This window comes from Nomascus leucogenys, chromosome 18 (assembly GCF_006542625.1).
Source record: "Nomascus leucogenys isolate Asia chromosome 18, Asia_NLE_v1, whole genome shotgun sequence".
Taxonomy (NCBI): domain Eukaryota; kingdom Metazoa; phylum Chordata; class Mammalia; order Primates; family Hylobatidae; genus Nomascus; species Nomascus leucogenys.
The window spans coordinates 32,389,946-32,412,006 of record NC_044398.1 but is presented as its reverse complement, the minus strand read 5'-3'; the positions used below and the strand labels follow the sequence as shown (position 1 = coordinate 32,412,006).

Below are 22,061 nucleotides of genomic sequence, written 5' to 3'. Positions count from 1 at the left end.
ACTAATCTGCGGGGTCCTCAGAGCTTAAATCCTGTTTGCACACCTTTGTATTAACAGAACCTGACCGATTAGGCGGCTCTTGGTGGATGCTAAGAAAATACTGATGAAATGAATTAATGATTACCTAAAGAATTGCACGTGTGCATGGATGAATGCAAGACATAATGCTTTTCCATTTAAGCTGCGTCTCAAGGACTCATCCATGGGTTCTCTGTGCTTATTCTTTCTTTTTAAATTTCAAGGAATTCTGGCATTTTGACTCACATAATGATATACCACTTTACAGAAAACTGGAGAAATAGAAAAACAATTTCATAAAATTCCACGTCCTTTCAACATTTTAGTGTATTTCTTTTCTATATTTGTGCCAAAGTATTTTCCTTTTGCAATTTTATATAAAAATAATTTTCTATCTTGCAATTTCACTTAATAGAAACATTTCAGAGAGGTATAGTTTTTTTGTTTGTTTTGTTTTTTTTTTGTTTGTTTTTTTTTTTGAGACAGAGTCTTGCTCTGTCACCCAGGCAGGGGTACAGTGGCGTGATCTTGGCTCACTTCAACCTTGCCTCCTGGATTCAAGTGATTCTCCTGCCTCAGCCTCCAGGGGTAGCTGAGACTACAGGCACCTACCACCATACCAGGCTAATTTTTGTATTTTTAGTAGAGACAGAGTTTCACCACGTTGGCCAGGCTGGTCTCAAACTCCTGACCTCAAGCATCTCTGCCTCCCAAAGTGCTGGGTTTATAGGCATGAACCACCGTGCCTGGCTCACACAGCTATAATTTTAATAGCAATTTAATAGAAACTGAAATAGGTTTTCAGGGATAGTGACTGTAACCATGGGACCATTTTGTTCTGTGAGGAGAGAATAGTCATTATGGTGACCCCATCCTCCACTCTTGCAGTGATGAACTATGATATTTAAATGGATGGTAAAATTTGATTTGATTGTTTAAAGAGATTTTTTTACCCACTTTGTACCACATGCAGGGCCTTGCCCTTTGTAACCTGTACTGAATAGCTATTCCACAGCCATATATGAAAAGAAAGCAAAAAAGGAAAGAAGGGAGGGAGGGAGGAAGGAAGGAAGAAAGGAAAGAAAGAAGAAAGGAAGGAGGAAAAGGGGGAAGAGAAAAAGGGAAGAAGGGAAAGAGGGAGGAAGGAAAAGAGGGAGGAAGGGAAGAAGTATTAAAGGAGACAAAATAATGAAGAAAGGGAAATAAATAGGAAAAGAGAAGGGATAAAAACAGAGAAAAGAGAAAGAAAAACAAAGAGAAAAACTAGATACATTAGGAAAAGTAGGGAAAAAAGAGAGAGAAAGAAAAAGAAAGAAATCAGCAAGCCCATTATTTTATGCAAGTTTCCTAATATGCCAACTATATGTCTCACACCATAACCATGAATACCCTTTCAGATGCCACCTTAGCAAGTGGCCCAAAACACTTGATAAATAAGATACCAAAAACTCCAGTAATACCATCCTCTCTGGGTAATTCCTAGAGAACTGTGCCTCACATTTCAGGAAATAGAGATATCCCCGTGGCAACCTTCACTTTTCTCAAGGAAAGCTAAATTTGCAAAGAAAGAGTAGTTGCTGTATGGTGAATTGCTTCGTCAAGATAAAATAGAATTAAATTAAACAAAACCTTTTACTTTCAAATAACTTTGCATTTACTTGAGTAAATGTAGCTAGAAATTCAGGGGAAAATGAAAATATGCATTTTGAAAAGATGTTGGAACACGCCTAGACACCTTCATTATGCAGCAAAACGCACAGACACAGGCAGGGAGACCTCTGTAGTCAGTACAAAATATTTTGCTGAAGTCTGTGTTACGTATGTATGATATTCAGAAAACCATAACTTGGCCTTTACGATTGCAAAATGCCTATCATTATCCTCACTAAACTAAATTGCTGATTCAATGAAAATCCCCCCTTTTTTTTAGTAATGATTCAATTCTAGCAGCTATTGAAAGAACAGAGAATTCTTTAAAGGTAAACATTTCACATTTGACTAGAATTGGGCATTTAAGCATAAAAGGTTACTTTTACCCATATACAAACAGAAACTAATGACTAGCCATATTTTTTAGTCTGCAAATTGTCTTCTTCCATGAATGGAGAAACAATAATTTGTCCTTAGGACAGTAATCACTGATATGCAAATAGTGTTGCCAAAAATGGAGTTTTCAAAGTCTGCTTGAAAACGTCTTACATGATTTCGTACACGTTTTCTTACTTTAGTAAGGTATGGTTTAATACTATCATAAATTAACAACCAAAGCATAAGAAGCAGTATAATACTGCAGTTTCCATAACATTATTTCAGGTAAATAATAAGCTCTTTTATTTTTCTAGATCCCTGCTTTTGAAATGAGGTGGTAGGTGTCTGGGCAGAAGGAAAGCTAAGGAGGCCCGGGTTGTTGGGAGTTCCCAGCAGGGGTTCAAGGTGGAATCCAGAAGCCAGGCCTCAACGTCGGAGAAGACCTAGACGGAGCCAGCTCTGAGGATGCTTTGAACATCAACATCTGCCATCAGCTTCTGTCCTTGGCAGCTTTCAGAGACACAAGACTGAAATACAGCTTTCAGCTGAGTTAACAACCATTGCTCAGAATAAAAGCTGCCTATATATTGCATTAGAGAGAAGAAAAATGCTTGACCTACTTGGATCCGATAAGATGGAATCAGTTTTCGGCAGAAATTGATCACAACGGACTCCTTGGTAGCCTTCTTTGCACCTGAGAAAAGGGGATAAATGACAAACATACGCATGTGGTTGTGAAAGACTTAAGATTTCAACAAGTAAAATAGCCATCAATTACATAAATGTGAGAACAGTACATTCATGCTTTTGTATTTTTTGATTCAGTCTGTTTCTGACTTCAACAGACAGATTCTCAATTCTATTTCTGTGCCAAAAAAGGAGAAAGCCAACAATGTAGCTTTGCTTTTATAGTTTGATATGCAATATCTAAGGAGCAAATTGACTCACATTTTAAGATACCTCACAGCAATCTAAATAATGGTTCTTAAAATTATAATTCTGGATGCAGGTGTATTTTTCTTTATGCAACACACTGGTCTCTAAAAGGCATTTAGAAACATATTGCAAGTGCCATTTTCTGATAAAAGATATTTTGAAATATAATTGATCTATTATTGATTTTGGCTACTACTAATTTTGTTTCCATGTGTTTTATTAGCTTGTTCACTGTTAGTCCTACTTTTTTTTTTTTTTTTTTTTACCTCTCAGTTATTCTTTCAAGTCAGTGTCACCTAACCGCTTTGCCAGAAATAACATTTTATCCGGCAAGGTCTGAAAGGCATCTCTAAACTCAGATTTTTTCTCTATTTTTCTCTTTTACATTCCATAAACATGTGCAAAGTGTCTACTTTCTGCCAGGCATTGTACAAGCCAACTGTCCTGAGGCGGGCACAATTTGGAGGCAAGGAATTTGCCTGGAAGCACCGGCAATGAGGGATGCCCCCTCAGCCCTGCCAGGCCCCTGTCGGGTCTTCACATAGCTCACTCAATCAGGGCTGCTTGGCCGCCTCGGACAGCAGTGGCTCATCAGCCAGCGGTTCCAGGAACAAATACAGCGAGGCCCCAAACGCCTGGCTCTGAACAGCCTTGTTAAGTGGGGAGGTGGCATTTACTGGTCTGCGCTTAATCTGTCATGCTCGAGTTCAGCAGGGAAGCATCCATTGTTGCTTATAGGATGAATCTGTCCTACTTAAGAGGAGGAAATACTGCTGCTGGCATTAAAAAAAAAATCAGATTTAAAAAACAATTCTCTGCTTGTTAGAAATCTATGAAATTGACAAAAGAATTCAAAGAGGCTGTTCTTCCAAGAGACAGGGGCCATGAGTCGTGAGTTCTTTCCTTAGAATATGCTTTGTTTTCTGAGTGTAATAAGCTATTAAATAAGGTCTATTGCAAGGGGAGAAGCAACATTGAAATGCATCGAGGTAATTTTTCTACCTTTCATTGTGAGCCAAATTGGAATTCAGGTAACCGGGCAGGCTCTCTTCAACACCTTTTTAAGCCTGGCACTCTGGAGTGGATTTGGCAATTTTCCTTGTAGACTGAGAACAAAGACCTCCAATATATGGATATTCCAGATACCCAACATGTTACTGAAATGATTTTTTAAAGCATAAACATTTTTTCATAACCTTTTAAAAATTCATTTATTTCACTTGAAATAAAGTAGGCATATCACAGTAAGAGTCAGAAAATACTTTGTGTATTTTGTACTGAGGCACATTTGTCATAAAAAAAAAATTCTTGTTTTCTGAAAGCTGCCCTAATGCAATTAGCTTGTTCTTATTCAGAATTATCGTACCATGGTGCTCTCATTTTCATTTCCCAATAATAATGAGTTACGTCCTAGGTATGTGCTATTGTATGCATTCACTTTTTGAAGATTTTATTTCCAATCTTTGTGAGAGATTTTAAGTACACTTTACTCTTTGTATCTTTATTTAATATAAGAGGAATATCCTAAGGAGATAGTGGCTTTTAAGGAGAAGTATCTTTTTGTTTTTATTTTGCTTTTTAAGCGTTCTCTGTTACTTAAAATGCATTATTCTATTTGTGTGTGGGAAAGAAAATAAGGAAAGATGTTTGAAATTTTCCCATCTTAAACTGATTTTCCATGAGTACTAACCCACCCTGAGGTGCTCAGGCCTCATGGGTTATCAGGAAAATTGCATAGCGAGTGCTTTCCTCCTGCCTCCATACCTCTGTGCTGTAACTAATGAAGTGTGATGATGTTGCAGCAGCCTAGCCCAGGCTAGGAAGCCCCCCAGGGGCTGTGTGGCTGGGCAGGCAGCAAACCCTGTTCCTTTGTTAAGGAGGCGAGTCATTGCTAATTGACACCCAGTTTTAAGAATAACAAAGTAAAATTTCCATTAAAAATCGCACATGAGGCCGGGCGCGGTGGCTCACGCTTGTAATCCCAGTACTTTGGGAGGCCGAGGCGGGCGGATAACGAGGTCAGGAGATCGAGACCACGGTGAAACCCTGTCTCTACTAAATATACAAAAAAATTAGCCGGGCGTGGTGGCGGGCGCCTGTAGTCCCAGCTACTCGGAGAGGCTGAGGCAGGAGAATGGCGTGAACCCGGGAGGCGGAGCTTGCAGTGAGCCGAGATTGCGCCACTGCACTCCAGCCTGGGCGGCAGAGCGAGACTCTGTCTCAAAAAAAAAAAAAAAAATCGCACATGTATCACCTTGATAAGTTCACACTCATCCAAATGTGAAGATGGAATGTTGCTAGCAGGTAATGCCAGTGAAGTGGATTGAATTTACAACAATATTAAAGACAAGAAGCAAAGAATAAAATTTTTAAATGCACTTCTAGTGCACAGATTGAAGTTGGCAGACCTTCTGATAGTGTGTCAAGCATATCTTTTGAGAAATATTATTGCATTGCTTGTTTTTGTTTTGGTTTTTGGGGGGAGAGTTGAGTGTGTGTTTGTTTTATTTTCTTTTTTCTTTTTGAAAGATACAAGAATAAGAAAAAATTCATAAAATAGAAACACCTTTCTGTTCATCTTAATACATGACAAAGTTAATAACATTAAGAAGTACATGTGTAATATTTAATGGGGAATATATGTTTTAAAAAACACAAACCTTGCCTTAACCAGGCTAATATTCTATTATCTTTCTTTTTTTAATTATTTTAACTTCTGGGATACATGTGCAGAATGTGCAGGTTTGTTACATAGGTATACATGTGCCATGGTGGTTTGCTGCACCCACCAACTCGACATCCAGGTTTTAAACCCCACATGCGTTAGGTATTTGTACTAATGCTATCCCTCCCCTAGCCGCCCACCCCCCGACAGGCCCCGGTGTGTGACGTTCCCCTCCCTGTGTCCATGTGTTTTCATTGTTCAGCTCCCTCTTATGAGTGATAACGTGGTGTTTGGTTTTCTGTTTCTGTGTTAGCTTACTGAGAATGATGGATTCTAGTTTCATCCATGTCCCTGCAAAGGACACGAACTTATTTTTTTATGGCTGCATAGTATTCCATGGTGTATATGGGCCACATTTTCTTTACCCAGTCTATCATTGATAGGCATTTGGGTTGGTTCCTAGTCTTTGCTATTGTAAATAGCGTTGCAATAAAAATACGTGTGCATGTGTCATTATAGTAGATATTCTATTATCTTTCTACTCTGTATTGCTTTCAAAGCTCCACTCAATCTGTCTAGTCACTGTTCTTTGTATTTCTTTATCCCTTAGAAGCCTGGCATTACAGAAATTACATTAAAAATCTCAATGTTCCCCAGTTGTTTTACAAAACAGGGAGTATGCTCAGGAGAGGAAGAACAGCCAAAGTTGCTAAACATTGTGTAAAAAAATGAGAAAATCATTATCCACAGCTGGTCTCAAAGTCCTGGCCTCAAGCAATCCTCCTGTCTTGGCCTCCCAAACTGTTGGGTTTTCAGGTGTGAGACACTGCACTTGGCCTGGAAACCTGTAAGTTCTTGATCATGTTATTTGCTTTGTTTTTTTCCACAATTAAAAGGCTGTAGGGAAGGGCATAGTTGAGGAGACCATGTGCAAAGCAGAGTAGAGCAGGTAAGTGGTGGAAGAGATTGTAAGAAAACATAGAATAAGAGAGATTGGTCCCTCGCAACGGGAGGGAGGGAATGGGGAGGGGCAGGAGTCTTTCTGAGCCCAACTGAAGTATCAGGTTGATGAGCCTCAGGGCCAAATAGAGGCTCAGGACCTTCCCTTCCCCACAGCAAATCTTGCCTTAACTAGGTTGATATTCTATTACTTTTCTATTCCTCATTGCTTTCAAAGCTCCAATCACTTGGTTGTGTAGGGAGTTGTGTAGTTTCAAAGGCAGACATCACTATTTCTACTCTTGACATCCTTGGAGCTTTGCCCTCACCCATCCCACCAGTCCAGCTGTACCTGAAATAAAAAGTACCCCCTTCTATCATTGTTTTCCTCTTCTACATTGTCCCCAAGGAAAAGCCCAGTGGCTGGTTTAAGTAAAGAGTTTTAACAGGCAACAATTGAGCCAGAGAAAAGCGAACAGTACCAGCAAGGATGAGACAATACAAGATCTGTGATCACTGGTTGAAATTCAGTACTTGTTTTGCCTGGTATGGTAAAGCAGATTGAGCAATAAATTACCCAGGCTGGATGTGGAGGACCCTAAGGAAGAGACTTAAAATGGTCAGGTCACTCAGTTGCTGATGTTCCCACAGAAATGATCATCTTTTGGCCAGCTAAAAGTGATTATCATGGCCACCTGGCCACACTGCTAACTTCAGAACATTCCCATATCTACAATTCTCATCTGCCAGTGTCTTTCAGCCTATCTCCTGAATAACAACTAAGTTACGGCTAATAATATGACTATGAGTGAAAATTGAACCCCCAGTTGTAATCAACAGCCTCCCTACGTTTCCAGATGATTCTTCAATTTCTCCTTCTTCATCTTGTTAGGAAAACAAAACAAGACAGATACAAAAACAAGCAACACTAACATGGTTCTATTGAGAGAACTGTGCTACTGTCTTGCTCCACATCTGTGGATTTCCTGGTCATTTACTCATTGATGAAAGGTGTTATTATTGCTTCACTGTCACACTCTCCAATTCTACTCTGTCCTCATTCTTAGGGACTTGATTATATACATAGATAGCCCAGTCAACATATGGTTGCTTAGCACCTGTCTTCCTTATTAATATCGTGATGATTAAGAAGGATGGCTTATATTATGGCTTTCCCATTTAGTTGTATGGGTATATTTTAGGAAAATTATTTAATATCTTTGTTTCTCAGTTTCAACCCCCCAGAAAAATGAGATGGTATTAGGAAGGAGAAAAACAAGCACAGGTAGCTGATATTATATACAATTGCATTTTAGTCATTTTTATGCCTAGGAATCTTATACCCTGTATCTACAAAAATTGATTTTATATAATTTATAGAGACAAATATATGAAGAATACAAATATGTTCCAATGTTTGCTCCAATTCCTGCATAGTGCCTGGTCTCTTTATAAATGCTATAGAAGGTATACATACTTTCTTCTTTGTACCTTGATTTTAGACATAAAGTTTTAACTAGCCAAAATCAATTAGCTTCACAAGGGAAATGGTTGTAGACAAACTATATGGTTTATTTCCTGACCATAACAACTTTTATTCATAGGAAAAAAAATGGCCTTTACTCTTTGGTATTACAGGAAAATAGAAACATGGTCAGTAATATACACGCCTGCCAATTTAACAGGGGCTATTAAACGCTTATTTGAAAAAGGAACAAACCCTCCAGATATTCTTCTCTCTCTTCTGCCAATTCTCCTCAGCCTCCGTGTCAGTCCTTCGTTGGGGAAAATGGAAAGATCGTCTGGCATTTCAAGTTTACATTTGAGAGGCAAGGTGGCTTGGAGCTCTGCCTGGTTTTGAAGCCTGGCTGCTCTGCCTTTTTGTGCCTCCTTTCTTTATTTGTAAAATGGAGATAACAATAGCCACCCCCTGGATTTATTATTAGGAGAATGATACAATATCTGTGATGCATGACAAACATTCAAGAAATGTTAGTTTTTAGTATTATTTGAATTTGAAAGCATCATCCCAGCTTTTCAACTGAAGAAACAGAGATTGAGAAAGGTTAAGTATCTTACCCCAACACCACACAGCCAGTAAGTACTTGAACTACATACAAACTTAGCTGGGATTGATCTTAAAGCTGTTGCTTTATCTGTGGTACCTTCTGGCATTCTGTATGGAAATTCAGTGGAGACACAAATTGCCATATACCTAACCACCTTTCCCAAGATTAGGATTTAAAAATATGGCCCAAATATCATGAACTAAAACAATGATTTATTTTAAAAATGAAAGACCTAGATTTGTAAACTATTCTCCAATCTAAAAATGTTCTTAAGCAAACCATATCACAGATATTGGTTAGTGATTTAAAGGCATACTTCCTGAGCTTTATAATTTAAAAGACACTCATCAACTATGGGTAAGAAGACTTCAGGTGAATTGACACTAAAAAATGATAATGACATTTCTTTTTTATGACAAAAAATTACATATATTTATAATGTACAACATGATGTTTTAATGTTTTAAAATATGATGTTTTAAAGTATGTTTTGAAGTATGTATTCAATGTGGAATGGCTAAATCAAGCTATTAACCTATATTGTACCTTACGTTATTTGTGGTGAGAATGCTTAACGTCTACTGTTAGCAATTTTTTAGGTATACAGTACATTGTTATTAACTATAGTCATAACTATATTATGCAGTAGATATCTTGAAATTATTCCTCCTGTGCACTGCTGGTGGGAATGTCATTAGTAAAGCCATTATGGAACATAGAATGGTGATTCTTCAGAAAATTTAAAATAGAAGTACCATATGATTGAGCAGTCCCACTACTGGATATATAGACAAAGGAAATAAAATTAGTATGTGGAAGAGATATTTACATTCCTACACTTATATCAACACTATTCACAATAGTGCAGAAATGGAATCAACCTAAATGTTCATCAACAGATGAATACATAAATAACATAAGGTATCTACATATACACAATGGAATACTATTCAGCTTTAGAGAAAAAAAGGAAATTCATTTGTGACAACATGAATGAACCTGGAAGGCATTATGTTAAGTGAAATAAGCCAGGCACAGAAAGACAAATACCACGTTATCAGTTATATGTGGAATCTAAAAAAGTTGGACTCACTGAAGCAGAGAGTAGAATGGTGATTACTAGGAACTGGGGCTGGATAAGGACTGGAAAAATATTGGTCAAAGACTAATGACATTTTTTTTTTATTATTATTTTTTTTTGGAGACAGAGTCTCTCTCTGTAACCCAGGCTGGAGTGCAGTGGTACGATCTTGGCTTACTGCAACCTCTGCCTCCCGGGCTCAAGCAATTCTCCTGCCTCAGCCTCCCCAGTAGCTGGGACTACATGTGTGTGCCACCATGCCTGGCTAAATTTTGTATTTTTAGTAGAGATGGGGTTTCACCACGTTGGCCAGGCTAGTCTTGAACTCCTGACTTCAAGTGATCTGCTCACCTCAGCCTCCCAAAGTGCTGGGATTACAGGTGTGAGCCAACTCACCCAGCTTCCAATGATATTTCTTGACTACAGACTACTGTCTATTTAAAAGCCAAAACCAAAACCAAAATGAACAAACAAAAAACAGAGGATGGATTCTCAGCAAGGAAAACTGAATTGCCCAGTGTCAAGGAAATGGGAAATGTAGGAGCCAGAATTTCAAACGAGGCCTCAGTCTGAATGCAAAGTGTGTTCTGGGTGGACAAAAACTTTTCTAGCTAAGGATCTACAGCTTAGAGTTATTGGCTCAAAAGGTATTAATGGTGGGAGAATGCATTCCTTTCCCTAGCCACTCATCGCAGAAACTGAGATCTAAGTTTGACTATGGAGAATTTTGTGACATTGATTAAAGAATAAGGTTTCCTTTGCTGAATGGAGAATTTAATTAAGAATTCTTATTTAAAAAAGAACACTGATTAATACAGGAAGATCTTTAAGTTAACCACTTGGTATTAAAATTATCTACAGACTGGCTATAGGTACAGCCTTTACAAAATCCTCTAAACTATAATTGAAAGAATCTAAAATGGGATTATTTCAAATTTCACAGTAATGGCTGCTTTAGAACTCTTGAAGGTTTTCCAATGTGTTGTCAACAGATTTCAAATATACCATACATTTTTTGTCTGATGCAAGCATTGCTTAAAATGTCACTCTGACGTTTCTTGCTAATGAAATTGTATCTTAAATTTTAAGAAAATGTAGGGATTGGCCAGGCATGGTAGCTGAAGCCTGTAATCCCAGAACTTTGGGAGGCCGAGGTGGGTGGATCACGAGGTCAGGAGATCGAGACCATCCTGGCTAACACAGTGAAACCCTGTCTCTACTAAAAATACAAAAAATTAGCCAGGCATGGTGGTGTGCACCTGTAGTCCCAGCTACTTGGGAGGCTGAGGCAGGAGAATGGCCAGAACCCGGGAGGCAGAGCTTGCATTGAGCTGAGATCGTGCCCCTGCACTCCAGCCCGGGTGACAGAGTGAGACTCTGTCTCAAAAAAAAAAAAAAAAAAAAAAAAAAAAGAAAAGGAAAGAAAATGTAGGGATTTTCCCTTTAGCAAGGTTTAAATTCAGAAGTAGACAGAGGCCAATTCATCATAAAATTGCTATGGTTTTTAAGTGTGAATTTACAATCATTTGCCCAAATCCAGGTGGTGTGCTACATGCATCACTATTTGAGCCATAAAGAAGGAAAAGAAAAAGAATGAGTTCTTTGATGAGTCAAAAAATATAATAACAAATGTATTTGCTCAACTACAAGGTCTTCTCAACCAGGCATTGAGTATCAGGGACTTGTGTCCAGCAGCTAGCCTTACACTTCATTGGTCACTTTTAGTACCTGGAAGACAGCCACCCATTCACATCAATTTTTTACTTCCAATTATGACACATTTGTTCTTAGAGAATCAGAGGCTGAGGAGTTCTCACATCAGTCTTAATAAACATTTGGTCTTTACAGAGATTTCTGCCTCTACTTAGTCACGAGCTTCACCTCAACTTCACCACCTCATTAACAAAACTAAAACACCTAACATGGGCATGAACACCCTGTACACTTCAGGGTGCATAGCGATGTTCTCCAGAGCAGCTATGTGGGAGGAATCACCCATTCTGTCTAACTTAGCTTTGATTTTACCACATCTGGCATAAAAAAAATCTATTTTTAGTATAAGAAGGTAAATAAGACAGTAATATGGTGGCCCCTTGGAGGAAAGTCTTCATAATTTTAATATCATACCAGAGGTAATAAAATAATAATTGCCCTTATGAAGAAAAGGTTTAGGGGGGTAACAATGACAGATTGTTGGAAGATGGATGAAATTTTGCTTCATGTCAATTTGAGGAAATGCACTGTTACTGATTTCTTAGTATACAAAAGATCTATTGTGAAAAATGTGAGATTCTAGTTCTCAAGGTAGGTAGCCAGTTATGGAGGAAAAGGCATGTCTTTGGCTGCGGGATGCTCTCCAATTCTGCCACTTAGAAGGGTGATGGAGGCCTGTGATTAACCTCTCAGAAGTCTCAGGTGCTTCTTTCTAAATGGGGTTACTGAATCTTGATTTAGTACATGCTCTGTGTACCTTTACACACACTCACACCCTCACACACACACACACAAACACTGCTCTTATTCCTTGTAAATACATCTAATAATCAAATAATTTAGGTAGATAATTTAGATGCTAACAGCAAAGTCAGAGGACAGTCAGGCTATCTCCCCCATTTGGCTACTTAATTAAATGTTCTCATCAGTGCCTTTAATATTTTTCAGCCAATAGTAGGCTGGGTTCACTGTCACATCTACCCCCATGATTTCTCTTTATTGTTCTGATTTATGATATGATAAAACTGAGAAATTAGCCAATCATAGAATTTGATGTTTAAGGGACAACCATTGGGAGATTCCTTCACTTGTCTTTACTTGCTCAGAATCAGAAGAGTAATTGACTGACATGTTCAGACTAGAAAGGTTGTATTAGTCTGTTTTCACCCTGCTGATAAAGACATACCCAAGACTGGGAAATTTACAAAAGAAAGAGGTTTAATGGACTTACAGTTCCACATGGCTGGGGAGGTCTCACAATCATGGCAGAAGGCAAGGAGGAGCAAGTCACATCTTACATGGATGGTAGCAGGCAAAGAGAGAGCTTGTGCAGGGCAACTCCCATTTTTAAACCATCAGATCTTGTGAGACCCATTCAGTATCATGAGAACAGCATAGGAAAGACCAGACCCCATGATTCAATTACCTCCCATTGGCTCCCTCCCATGACATGTGGGAATTATAGGAGTTACAATTCAAGATGGGATTTGGGTGGGGACACAGCCAAACCATATTATTCCACCCCTGACCCCTCTGAAATCTCATGACCTCACATTTCAAAACTAAAACCAATCATGCCTTCCCTACAGTCCCCCAAAGTCTTAACTCATTTCAGCATTAACTCAAAAGTCCACAGTCCAATGTCTCATCTGAGACAAGGCAAGTACCTTCTGCCTATGAGCCTGTAAAATCAAAACCAAATTAGTTACTTCCTAGATACACTGGGGGTACATGCATTGGGTAAATACAGCTGTTCCAAATGGGAGAAATTGGCCAAAATGAAGGAGCTACAGGTCCCATGCAAGTCCAAAATCCAGCAGGGCAGTCAAATCTTAAAGCTCCAAAATGATCTCCTTTGACACCATGTCTCTAATCTGGGTCACACTGATGTGAGAGGTGGGTTCCTATGGTCTTGGGCAGCTCCATCTCTGTGGTTTTGCAGGGTACAGCATCCCTCCCAGCTGCTTTCTTGGGCTGCCATTGAGTGTCTGTGGCTTTTTCAGGTACACAGTGCAAGCCGTTGATGGATCTACCATTCTGGGGTCTGGAGGACGGTGGCCCTCTTCTCACAGCTCCACTAGACAGTGCCCCAGTAAAGACTCTGTGTGAGGGCCTCAACCCCACATTTCCCTTCTGCACTGCCCTAGCAGAGGTTCTCCATGAGCATCCTGCCCCTGCAGCAAACTTCTGCCCAGACATCCAGGCATTTCCATACATCCTCTGAAATCTAGGCGGAGGTTTCCAAACCTCAATTCTTGACTTTTGTGTACCTGCAGGCTCAACACCACATGGAAGTTGCCAAGGCTTGGGGCTTGTACCCTCTGAAGCCATGGCGTGAGCTGTACCTTGGCCCCTTTTAGTCATGGCTGGAGCAGCTAGGATGCAGGGCACCAAGTCCCTAGACTGCACACAGCAGAGGGGCCCTAGGCCCAGCCCACAAAACCATTTTTTTTCTCCTAGGCCTCCAGGCCTGTGATGGGAGGGGCTGCCATGAAGATCTCCGACATAACATGGAGACATTTTCCCCATTGTTTTGGGGATTAACATTCGGCTCCTTGTTACTTATGCAAATTTCTGCAGCCAGCTTGAATTTCTCCTCAGAAAATTGAATTTTCTTTTCTGTTGCATTGTCAGGCTGCAAATTTTCTGAACTTTTATGCTCTGCTTCCCTTATAAAACTGAACGCCTTTAACAGCACCCAAGTCACCTCTTGAATGCTTTGCTGCTTGGAAATTTCTTCCACCAGATACCCTTCATCATCTCTCTCAAGTTCAAAGTTGCACGAATCTCTAGGGAAGGGGCAAAATGCCACAAGTCTCTTTGTAAAACATAACAAGAGTCAGCTTTGCTCTAGTTCCCAAAAAGTTTCTCATCTCCATCTGAGACCACCTCAACCTGGACCTTATTGTTCATATCACTATCAGCATTTTTGTCAAAGCCATTCAACAAGTCTCTAGGAAGTTCCAAACTTTCCTATGTTTTTCTGCCTAGTTCTGAGCCCTCCAAACTGTTCCAACCTCTGCTTGTTACCCAGTTCCAAAGTTATTTCCACATTTTCAGGTATCTTTTCAGCAGTGTCCCACTCTACTGGTAACAATTTAATGTCTTAGTCCATTTTCACTCTGCTGACAAAGACATACCCAAGACTGGGCAATTTACAAAAGAGATTTAATGGACTTACAGTTCCACATGGCTGGGGAGGCTCACAATCATGGCGGAAGGCAAAGAGGAGCAAGTCACATCTTACATGAATGGTAGCAGGCAAAAAGAGAGCTTGTGCAGGGCAGGGCAACTCCCATTTATAAAACCTTCAGATCTTGTGAGACCCATTCACTGCCAGGAGAACAGCATGGGAAAGACTCGCCCCCATGATTCAATTACCTCCCACTGGGTCCCTCCCATGACATGTGGGAATTATGGAAGTTATAATTCAAGATAAGATTTGGGTGGGGACACAGCCAAACCATATCAAAGGTAATGACTATGCTTATTAGATCTCAGTTCAGCAAGAAACATAAAACTGTGCCCTAGTAAGACATCCTAAAATTACTGTATAAATCAGGTTGGGCTGCTATAACAAAATATCATAGGCCAGGTGGCTTAAACAACAGATATTTATTTTCTCAAATTTTTGGAGACTAGGAGTCCAAGATTCAGGTGCAGCATGATTGGGTTCTGATGAGGACTCTCTCCTTGGGTTGCAGACCCCACCTTCTTGCTGAGTCCTCACCTAAGAAAGATTCTCTCTTTTTATAAGCCCACAGTGCTACAGGATTAAGGCCCCATCATTGTGACCTCATTTAACCCTAATTTTCCCCTAAAGATCCTATCTCCAAATACAGTCTCATTGGGAGTTAGGGCTTCACCGTGTGAATAGCAGGGTAGGGGCAGTGCAATTCAGTTCACAGGAGTTACCAAGTTGGGGAACCTAACATCTACAGACTAGCAAAGACTAGAACATGAATTCTACTATATGTAGGGTTGCCAGGTAAAATACAGTACACCTGTTCAAATCTGAATTTCAGATAAACAACAATTTTTTGTGTGTGTCCTAGAAGCAATATTTGGGACATACTTATACTAAAAATGCATTCATTGTTTATCTGAAATTCAGATGTGAACAGGTGTACTGTATTTTATTTGCTAAATCCATCAATTTTACCTATGTTGGAATACAATAATCTGAATAGTCAGGGTAGTAAGAACTATTAATAGGAACACCTAAAGTTTAACGTATACTATTTTTCCTATAACGATATCCCATTCTGATCAATTTAGCTATCTCTTGTTTTAAGGATAAGGCACCTGGGGAAAATTATACTTCCTTTATACACCACACAAGGGATATAGTGAGCTCGCACAGTCAGCAATGGTAGAATATGAATTTCAATACTGACTTCTTAAATAGCCAAAGCACTGAAAGCTACTTCAAGAATAAGGTGATGATCAAATGAAGAAATGTTGTTTATAAATGTTGGGTGAAGGTTTCTGACTTGATTTGGTGAATCGCCAGCTAAAACTTTGCATAAAATCTGAATAAACCATACCAGCATGCTGGCCAGAAGCCCAAGAGAGAAGGAAGGAAGAAAAGACCTATTGTTCCTGCATCATTCTGTATCTCACTTGACTCAGGATAATTTTAATACTGAGGCTCTTATATGCTATTGAATTTGAAAAGCAGTGAATACAGATGTGTAACAGAGGGCAATGATAACCTAAAATCACAGATAAAACACAAGAAGAGACTCATCTGGAGGGTGGTAATGTCTTTTGGAAAGCTCTGTTCTCAGAAGGAGACAGTGTGTTATCCACAAGAGATCAAAGAGGTCAGCCTTCTCTGCCTGGGTTGTGTAGGTGATTCCCTGAAGCAAAACAGTACATACCTTGATCAGGAAGAGTGAAAAGAAAATAAATCTGGGAGATCAGTCGTATTTAAAAGGCATCCTTATGATTGACATTATAAAGGAGACACAGAGCTCATTAGCAAACAACTGATAAAACCACTCGCAGCATGCTTCAAAAAGAAGTGGTAATAATTATTGTCTCTCTAAAAAAGAGGGCAGAGTGTCCACAGGATGTCATTCAGGAATCTGTTTGCAGACATCACAGAGCAAGCTGAAAAAAGTCCCACGGCTTTCTGATTTAATTAAGAAGAAGAAGTTAATTATTTTGAAGAAGGCAAAATAAGACTTTTACATCTCACATGCCTGAATCATAGAAGGTTCTACATGAAACATGATTTTTCTACAAGGCATTTTAGAAACCCCTAGAGTTGCCAAACCCTCATTCAACAGCATAATTTTCCCTATTTCTCCCAGGATATTGTATAATCAACTAACTGGGTGCAGCATTTCTGCTGGCTAAAGGAAGTGGGCAGCTTTGATCAGAATTCACAATAATATATCCCTCTTGTGTAATAAATGATTTACTGCTAAGGATAAGTGGATATAATCTTTCATTATGTATGACATTCATCAGCAACAAGGAAGCTTTGGACTGAATGGAAAGTGATTTCATATTAAAAGCCTCATGTACCTCAGACTGAGATGAAAGGGAGGTCTGGTCTTAAAAAAAATAGCATAGGCTTATAGGTTTAAATTGGCACTCAGTCAAATATAATTGTTATTGTAAGTTTGAAAATTTGTTGGGGGAAAACCAGGGAATTATATAACTAGAGCAATCTTAATTTTATACAAAAATTCCTGTTTCTTGTTTTTTTTTTCTGAAGCTAAGCTATTTATTTACTTATTCATCAATTCATTCATTTATGCTTTTATTTTTTAAAAATTTTTTATTTATTTACTTTTTTTTGAGATGGGAGTCTCACTCTGTCGCCCAGTCTGGAGTGCAGTGGCATGATCTCAGCTCACTGCAACCTCTACCTCCCAGGTTCAAGCGATTCTCCTGTCTCAACCTCCCAAGTAGCTGGGATTATAGGTGTGTGCCACCATGACTGGCTAATTTTTGTATTTTTGGTAAAGATGGGGTTTCGCCATGTTGGCCAGTCTGGTCTCGAACTCCTGACCTCAAGTGATCTGCCCGCCTCGGCCTCCCAAAGTGCTGAGATTACAGGCGTGAGCCACCATGCCTGGGCTATTTATGTTTTTAAAGACAAATCATTAAATCTTATTTTTAAAATTTATTGTATTTTCCAAAGGCTTCAGGAATGATCACACATTTGTAGACTATCATTCTATTTCTTTTTTTCCAAGTCAAGATTATTTTTACTGGCAAAATGTTTTATCATTTCAACATGGATTTACATTAATGATATAAATATTTTTCAAATAATTTTGTTTGTTTTCTGATAATTTAAGCTTTTATTTTAGATTCAGGGTGTACATATGCAGGTTTGTAACATGGGTATTTTGCATGATGCTGAGATTTTGGGGTGCAATCGACCCCATTACCCAAGCACAAAGCATAGTACCCAATAGTTAGTTTTTCAACCCTTGCCCCTCTCCATCCTTCCCCTCTCCAGTAGTCCCCAGTGTATACTGTTGCCATTTTTATATCCATGTAAACCTATTGTTCAGTTTTCATTGGTGAGAGCATGCAATATTTGTTTTTCTGTTTTTATATTAATTTGTTTAGGATAATGGCCTCTAGCTGCATCCATATTTTGTGAAAGACATAATTTTATTTTTTTATGGCTGTGTAGTATTCCATGATGTATATTACCTCATTTTTCTTATCCAATCCACTGTTGATTGGCACCTAGGTTGATTCCATGTCTTTGCTGTTGTGAATAGTGCTGTGATAAACATGCAAGTGCATGGGTCTTTTGATAGAACAGTTTATTTTCTCTTAAATATATATATACTAGTAGTGGGACAGGTGGATTGAACAGTAGTTCTGTTTTAAGTTCTTTGAGAAATCTCCAAACTGCTTTCCACAGTAAGCCCTGTTTCTTAACTATACTATTATCCTCAATTAAGTGTGTCATGAAGACCAACTTTGGAAACTGACAATAATGATAAAGTCAGGGAGGAGACAGAAGAAGTGGGGTGTGGAGTAAATGACTTTCATTCTCATTATCAGTAGAAAATCAATGCTCCATATCTAAAGTAGATAAATCAAGAAATAGAGGCTTAGTGTGCTATGTATATATGTGAAATTAACAGCCAGAAAAACCCCAAATGAAGTGATTTAATAAACTTTCCTGTGTGTGTTGGGCTCAGGGTGTGAATGAGGAGATTAGGAGTGGGAGCTTGGAGCAGAAAAATAGGTCCATAACTGATTGCTTTTCATTATGAGCACATCTATATTTTTTTGATTTTTAAAACTAAAAAATACACTTAATGATGATGCAATATAAGATGGATCAAATAGTTTTAATAAATGTTGCACATTCTTTGCTTTGTCGACTATGCCCCATTTATAATCTCTCATCTTCCTTTGATTTTCAATACCAAGAATCGCTCAATATTATAGCATATCTTAGACACACACACAAAAATATTCAAATTAAAGTGGATAGATGCAAGTGCAGGTTTTGTCTCAAATATAAACATTTTCTAATACCATGGAGTTGTGGAGATAGAAGAAATAATAAAGAGCATGTTTCAACAAAGATGAGAGACTTACCTAAGACATCAAAGGGCATAAGGGGTAGAACAACAACTAGGCCCCACATGTTCTGTTTCTAAATTCAATGTACTTTCTGCTATTTTATACTTCCTCTTAAAAAGCAAAGACTCATTCCTAAATTCCACATGCCATCCCTGATGCCGAATTTTTCTGAATCTTTCCAATGAGAACATATGTTCTTTTGGAAAGCAGTCAGCACAATTGCACAATTCAACTGGCTAGAGTTTGGGTAACATGTCCTCTCCCTTTTTTTTTTTTTTTTTTCTTGTAACAAAGCAAGGTCAAAAAGAGGTGGCAATATCAAAGTCACTAGCTTGGGCAAGATTGCATAATGAGACATACCATTCTAAATCTGAATGTCATGTGGAAACTGGGCAAATTACACAAACACATGTGTAAGGATAGGTAAGCTACAGAAGGCACCATAGGGGATATTCTTTCAAAGAGTGATATGCATAAAATTGTTGCCCTTTCATTAAAACAAAAAAGGACTGGGTGTGGTGGCTCACGCCTGTAATCCTACCATTTTGGGAGGCTAAGACGGGCAGATCACCTGAGGTCAGGAGTTCCAGAGGAGCCTGACCAACATTGTGAAACCATGCCTCTACTAAAAATACAAAAATTAGCCAGGTGTGGTGGAGGGCGCCTGTAATCCCAGCTACTGGAAAGGCTGAGGCAGGAGAATTGACAGAACCCGGGAGGTAGAGGTTGCAGTGAGCCAAGATCGTGCCATTGCACTCCAGCCTGGGTGACAAGAGTGAAACTCTGTTTCAAGGCCAGGCCCGGTGACTCATGCCTGTAATCCCAGCACTTTGGGAGGCCGAAGCAGGCGGATCACGAGGTCAGGGGATGGAGACAATCCTGGCTACCACAGTGAAACATCGTCTCTACTAAAAAAAAAAAAATAGAAAAAATTAGCCGGGCGTGGTGGCGGGCACCTGTAGTCCCAGCTACTCGGGAGGCTGAGGCAGAAGAATGTCATGAACCTGGGAGGCGGAGCTTGCAGTGAGCGGAGATCACACCACTGCACTCCAGCCTGGGCAACAGAGCGAGACTCCATCTCAAAAAAAAAAAAAAAGGTTAAACTCTGTTTCAAAATAAATAAACAAACAAAAACAAATAAATAAAAATAAAAAACAAAGCAAAATGCAACCTGGAACAAGTTGGCAAAAATTAAGTAGATATCCATACACAGTAAATTCAAAGTGAAATTCAGAGGAATATTATTTAACTGGAGTGTTTGACAAGTTGAAATGGAATCTCAGAAGATGAGTAGTGACTTGAACTCAACAAATACATGGTGATTATTTTCTGCTAAAAGAGAGAGAGAGATTCAGTTAATCAAGTGATGGGTGATATATATATATATATATAATAGTCCTATATGTGTTTTACTTAGGAATAAATTGACCAGGGAGTGCTATCAGAAAGAACTTCTACAACTTGCTGAGGAATAGGTGAAGAAAGAACCAGCTTCCTTGAAGACTCATTCTATGCAATCCCCAAGTGCTGAGAGCATTACAAAGGTTAGGTAAAGTAACCCTCACGACACTGTTGAGAAGGAGATGTTGTTACCACTATTTTATAGGTTTAGAGATTGAAGTTGAACCAACCTCGGTGTTCTAGGGCACATGAAAAGCATGTGTTAAACCTTGGATTTGATTTCAACATTAAACCAACAATGGAGACTTATGTTTATTTCTCTTTCCCTTGTTGCTCTTGAGCACTTACATAGTGTTATGCATATTTCTCAAGTGCTCCATTTTATTATTAATTTGTTGTTTTCTTCTTTTTTTTTTTTTTTTTTGAGGCGAGTCTCACTCTGTCACTCAGGCTGGAGTGCAGTGGTGCAATCTCAGCTCACTGCAACCTCTGCCTCTCGGGTTCAAGTGATTCTCCTGCCTCAGCCTCCTGAGTAGCTGGGATTACAGGAATGTGCCACCATACCCAACTAATTTTTGTATTTTTAGTAGAGATGGGGCTTTGCCATGTTGGCCAGGCTGGTCTTGAACCCCTGACCTCAGGTGATCTGCCCACCTCGGCCTCCCAAAGTGCTAAGATTACAGGCATGAGCCACCATGCTCAGCCTTAACTATCTTTTGAGGAAAGTCAGGCCTATCATTTTAGACTTATTGTATAGATAAAAGTTAAAGTAAGACCATGAGTTTAATGATTTCCCCACAGTCATTTAATGGCCCAGTTAAATCAATCTGAAAATGTCTAAAGGAAAATTACAGTGATATTTAATATAGCTTTAGATTTAACATGTACTAATATCCTAATCTCTCAATTCATATGCTCACTCAATATTAAATATACTGAGAAAGCAAGAGTTGGTATACCCAGAAAACAGAAACCTCTTTAAGTATCTGAAATGAGAAAATTTAATAAAGACAATTGACTACACAGGTGAAGAAGTGGCAAGAAGCTAAGCAGGGGATGATAAAGTAACAGGGATTGGCAACAGCATGAAACCATTCTCATTCCTAGGCTGAAGGGAGAAAGGGAGACGTCTGAGTCACGGAGACTAAAGAAAACCAACTACCATCAGAGTGAACAGGCAACCTACAAAACGGGAGAAAATTTTCACAACCTACTCATCTGACAAAGGGCTAATATCCAGAATCTACAATGAACTCAAACACATTTACAAGAAAAAAACAAACAACCCCATCAAAAAGTGAGCAAAGGACATGAACAGACACTTCTCAAAAGAAGACATTTATGCAGCCAAAAAACACATGAAAAAATGCTCATCATCACTGGCCATCAGAGAAATGCAAATCAAAACCACAGTGAGATACCATCTCACACCAGTTAGAATGGTGATCATTAAAAAGTCAGGAAACAACAGGTGCTGGAGAGGATGTGGAGAAATAGGAACACTTTTACACTGTTGGTGGGACTGTAAACTAGTTCAACCATTGTGGAAGTCAGTGTGGCGATTCCTCAGGGATCTAGAACTAGAAATGCCATTTGACCCGGCCATCCCATTACTGGGTATATACCCAAAGGACTATAA

General features: G+C 39.0%; 1 protein-coding gene across 4 annotated transcripts in view; it reads right to left on the bottom strand.

Moving 5' to 3' along the window:
• NRG3 (neuregulin 3) overlaps nt 1–22,061 on the bottom strand; it is a 1,121,259-nt gene that overhangs the window by 243,911 nt on the left and 855,287 nt on the right. For all 4 annotated transcript variants that reach the window (XM_003274520.4, XM_003274519.4, XM_030798793.1 and 1 more), the window contains exon 3: nt 2,667–2,740. In XM_003274520.4, coding sequence (XP_003274568.2) covers nt 2,667–2,740 — 74 coding nt within the window. The remainder of the gene's footprint in view (nt 1–2,666; nt 2,741–22,061) is intronic.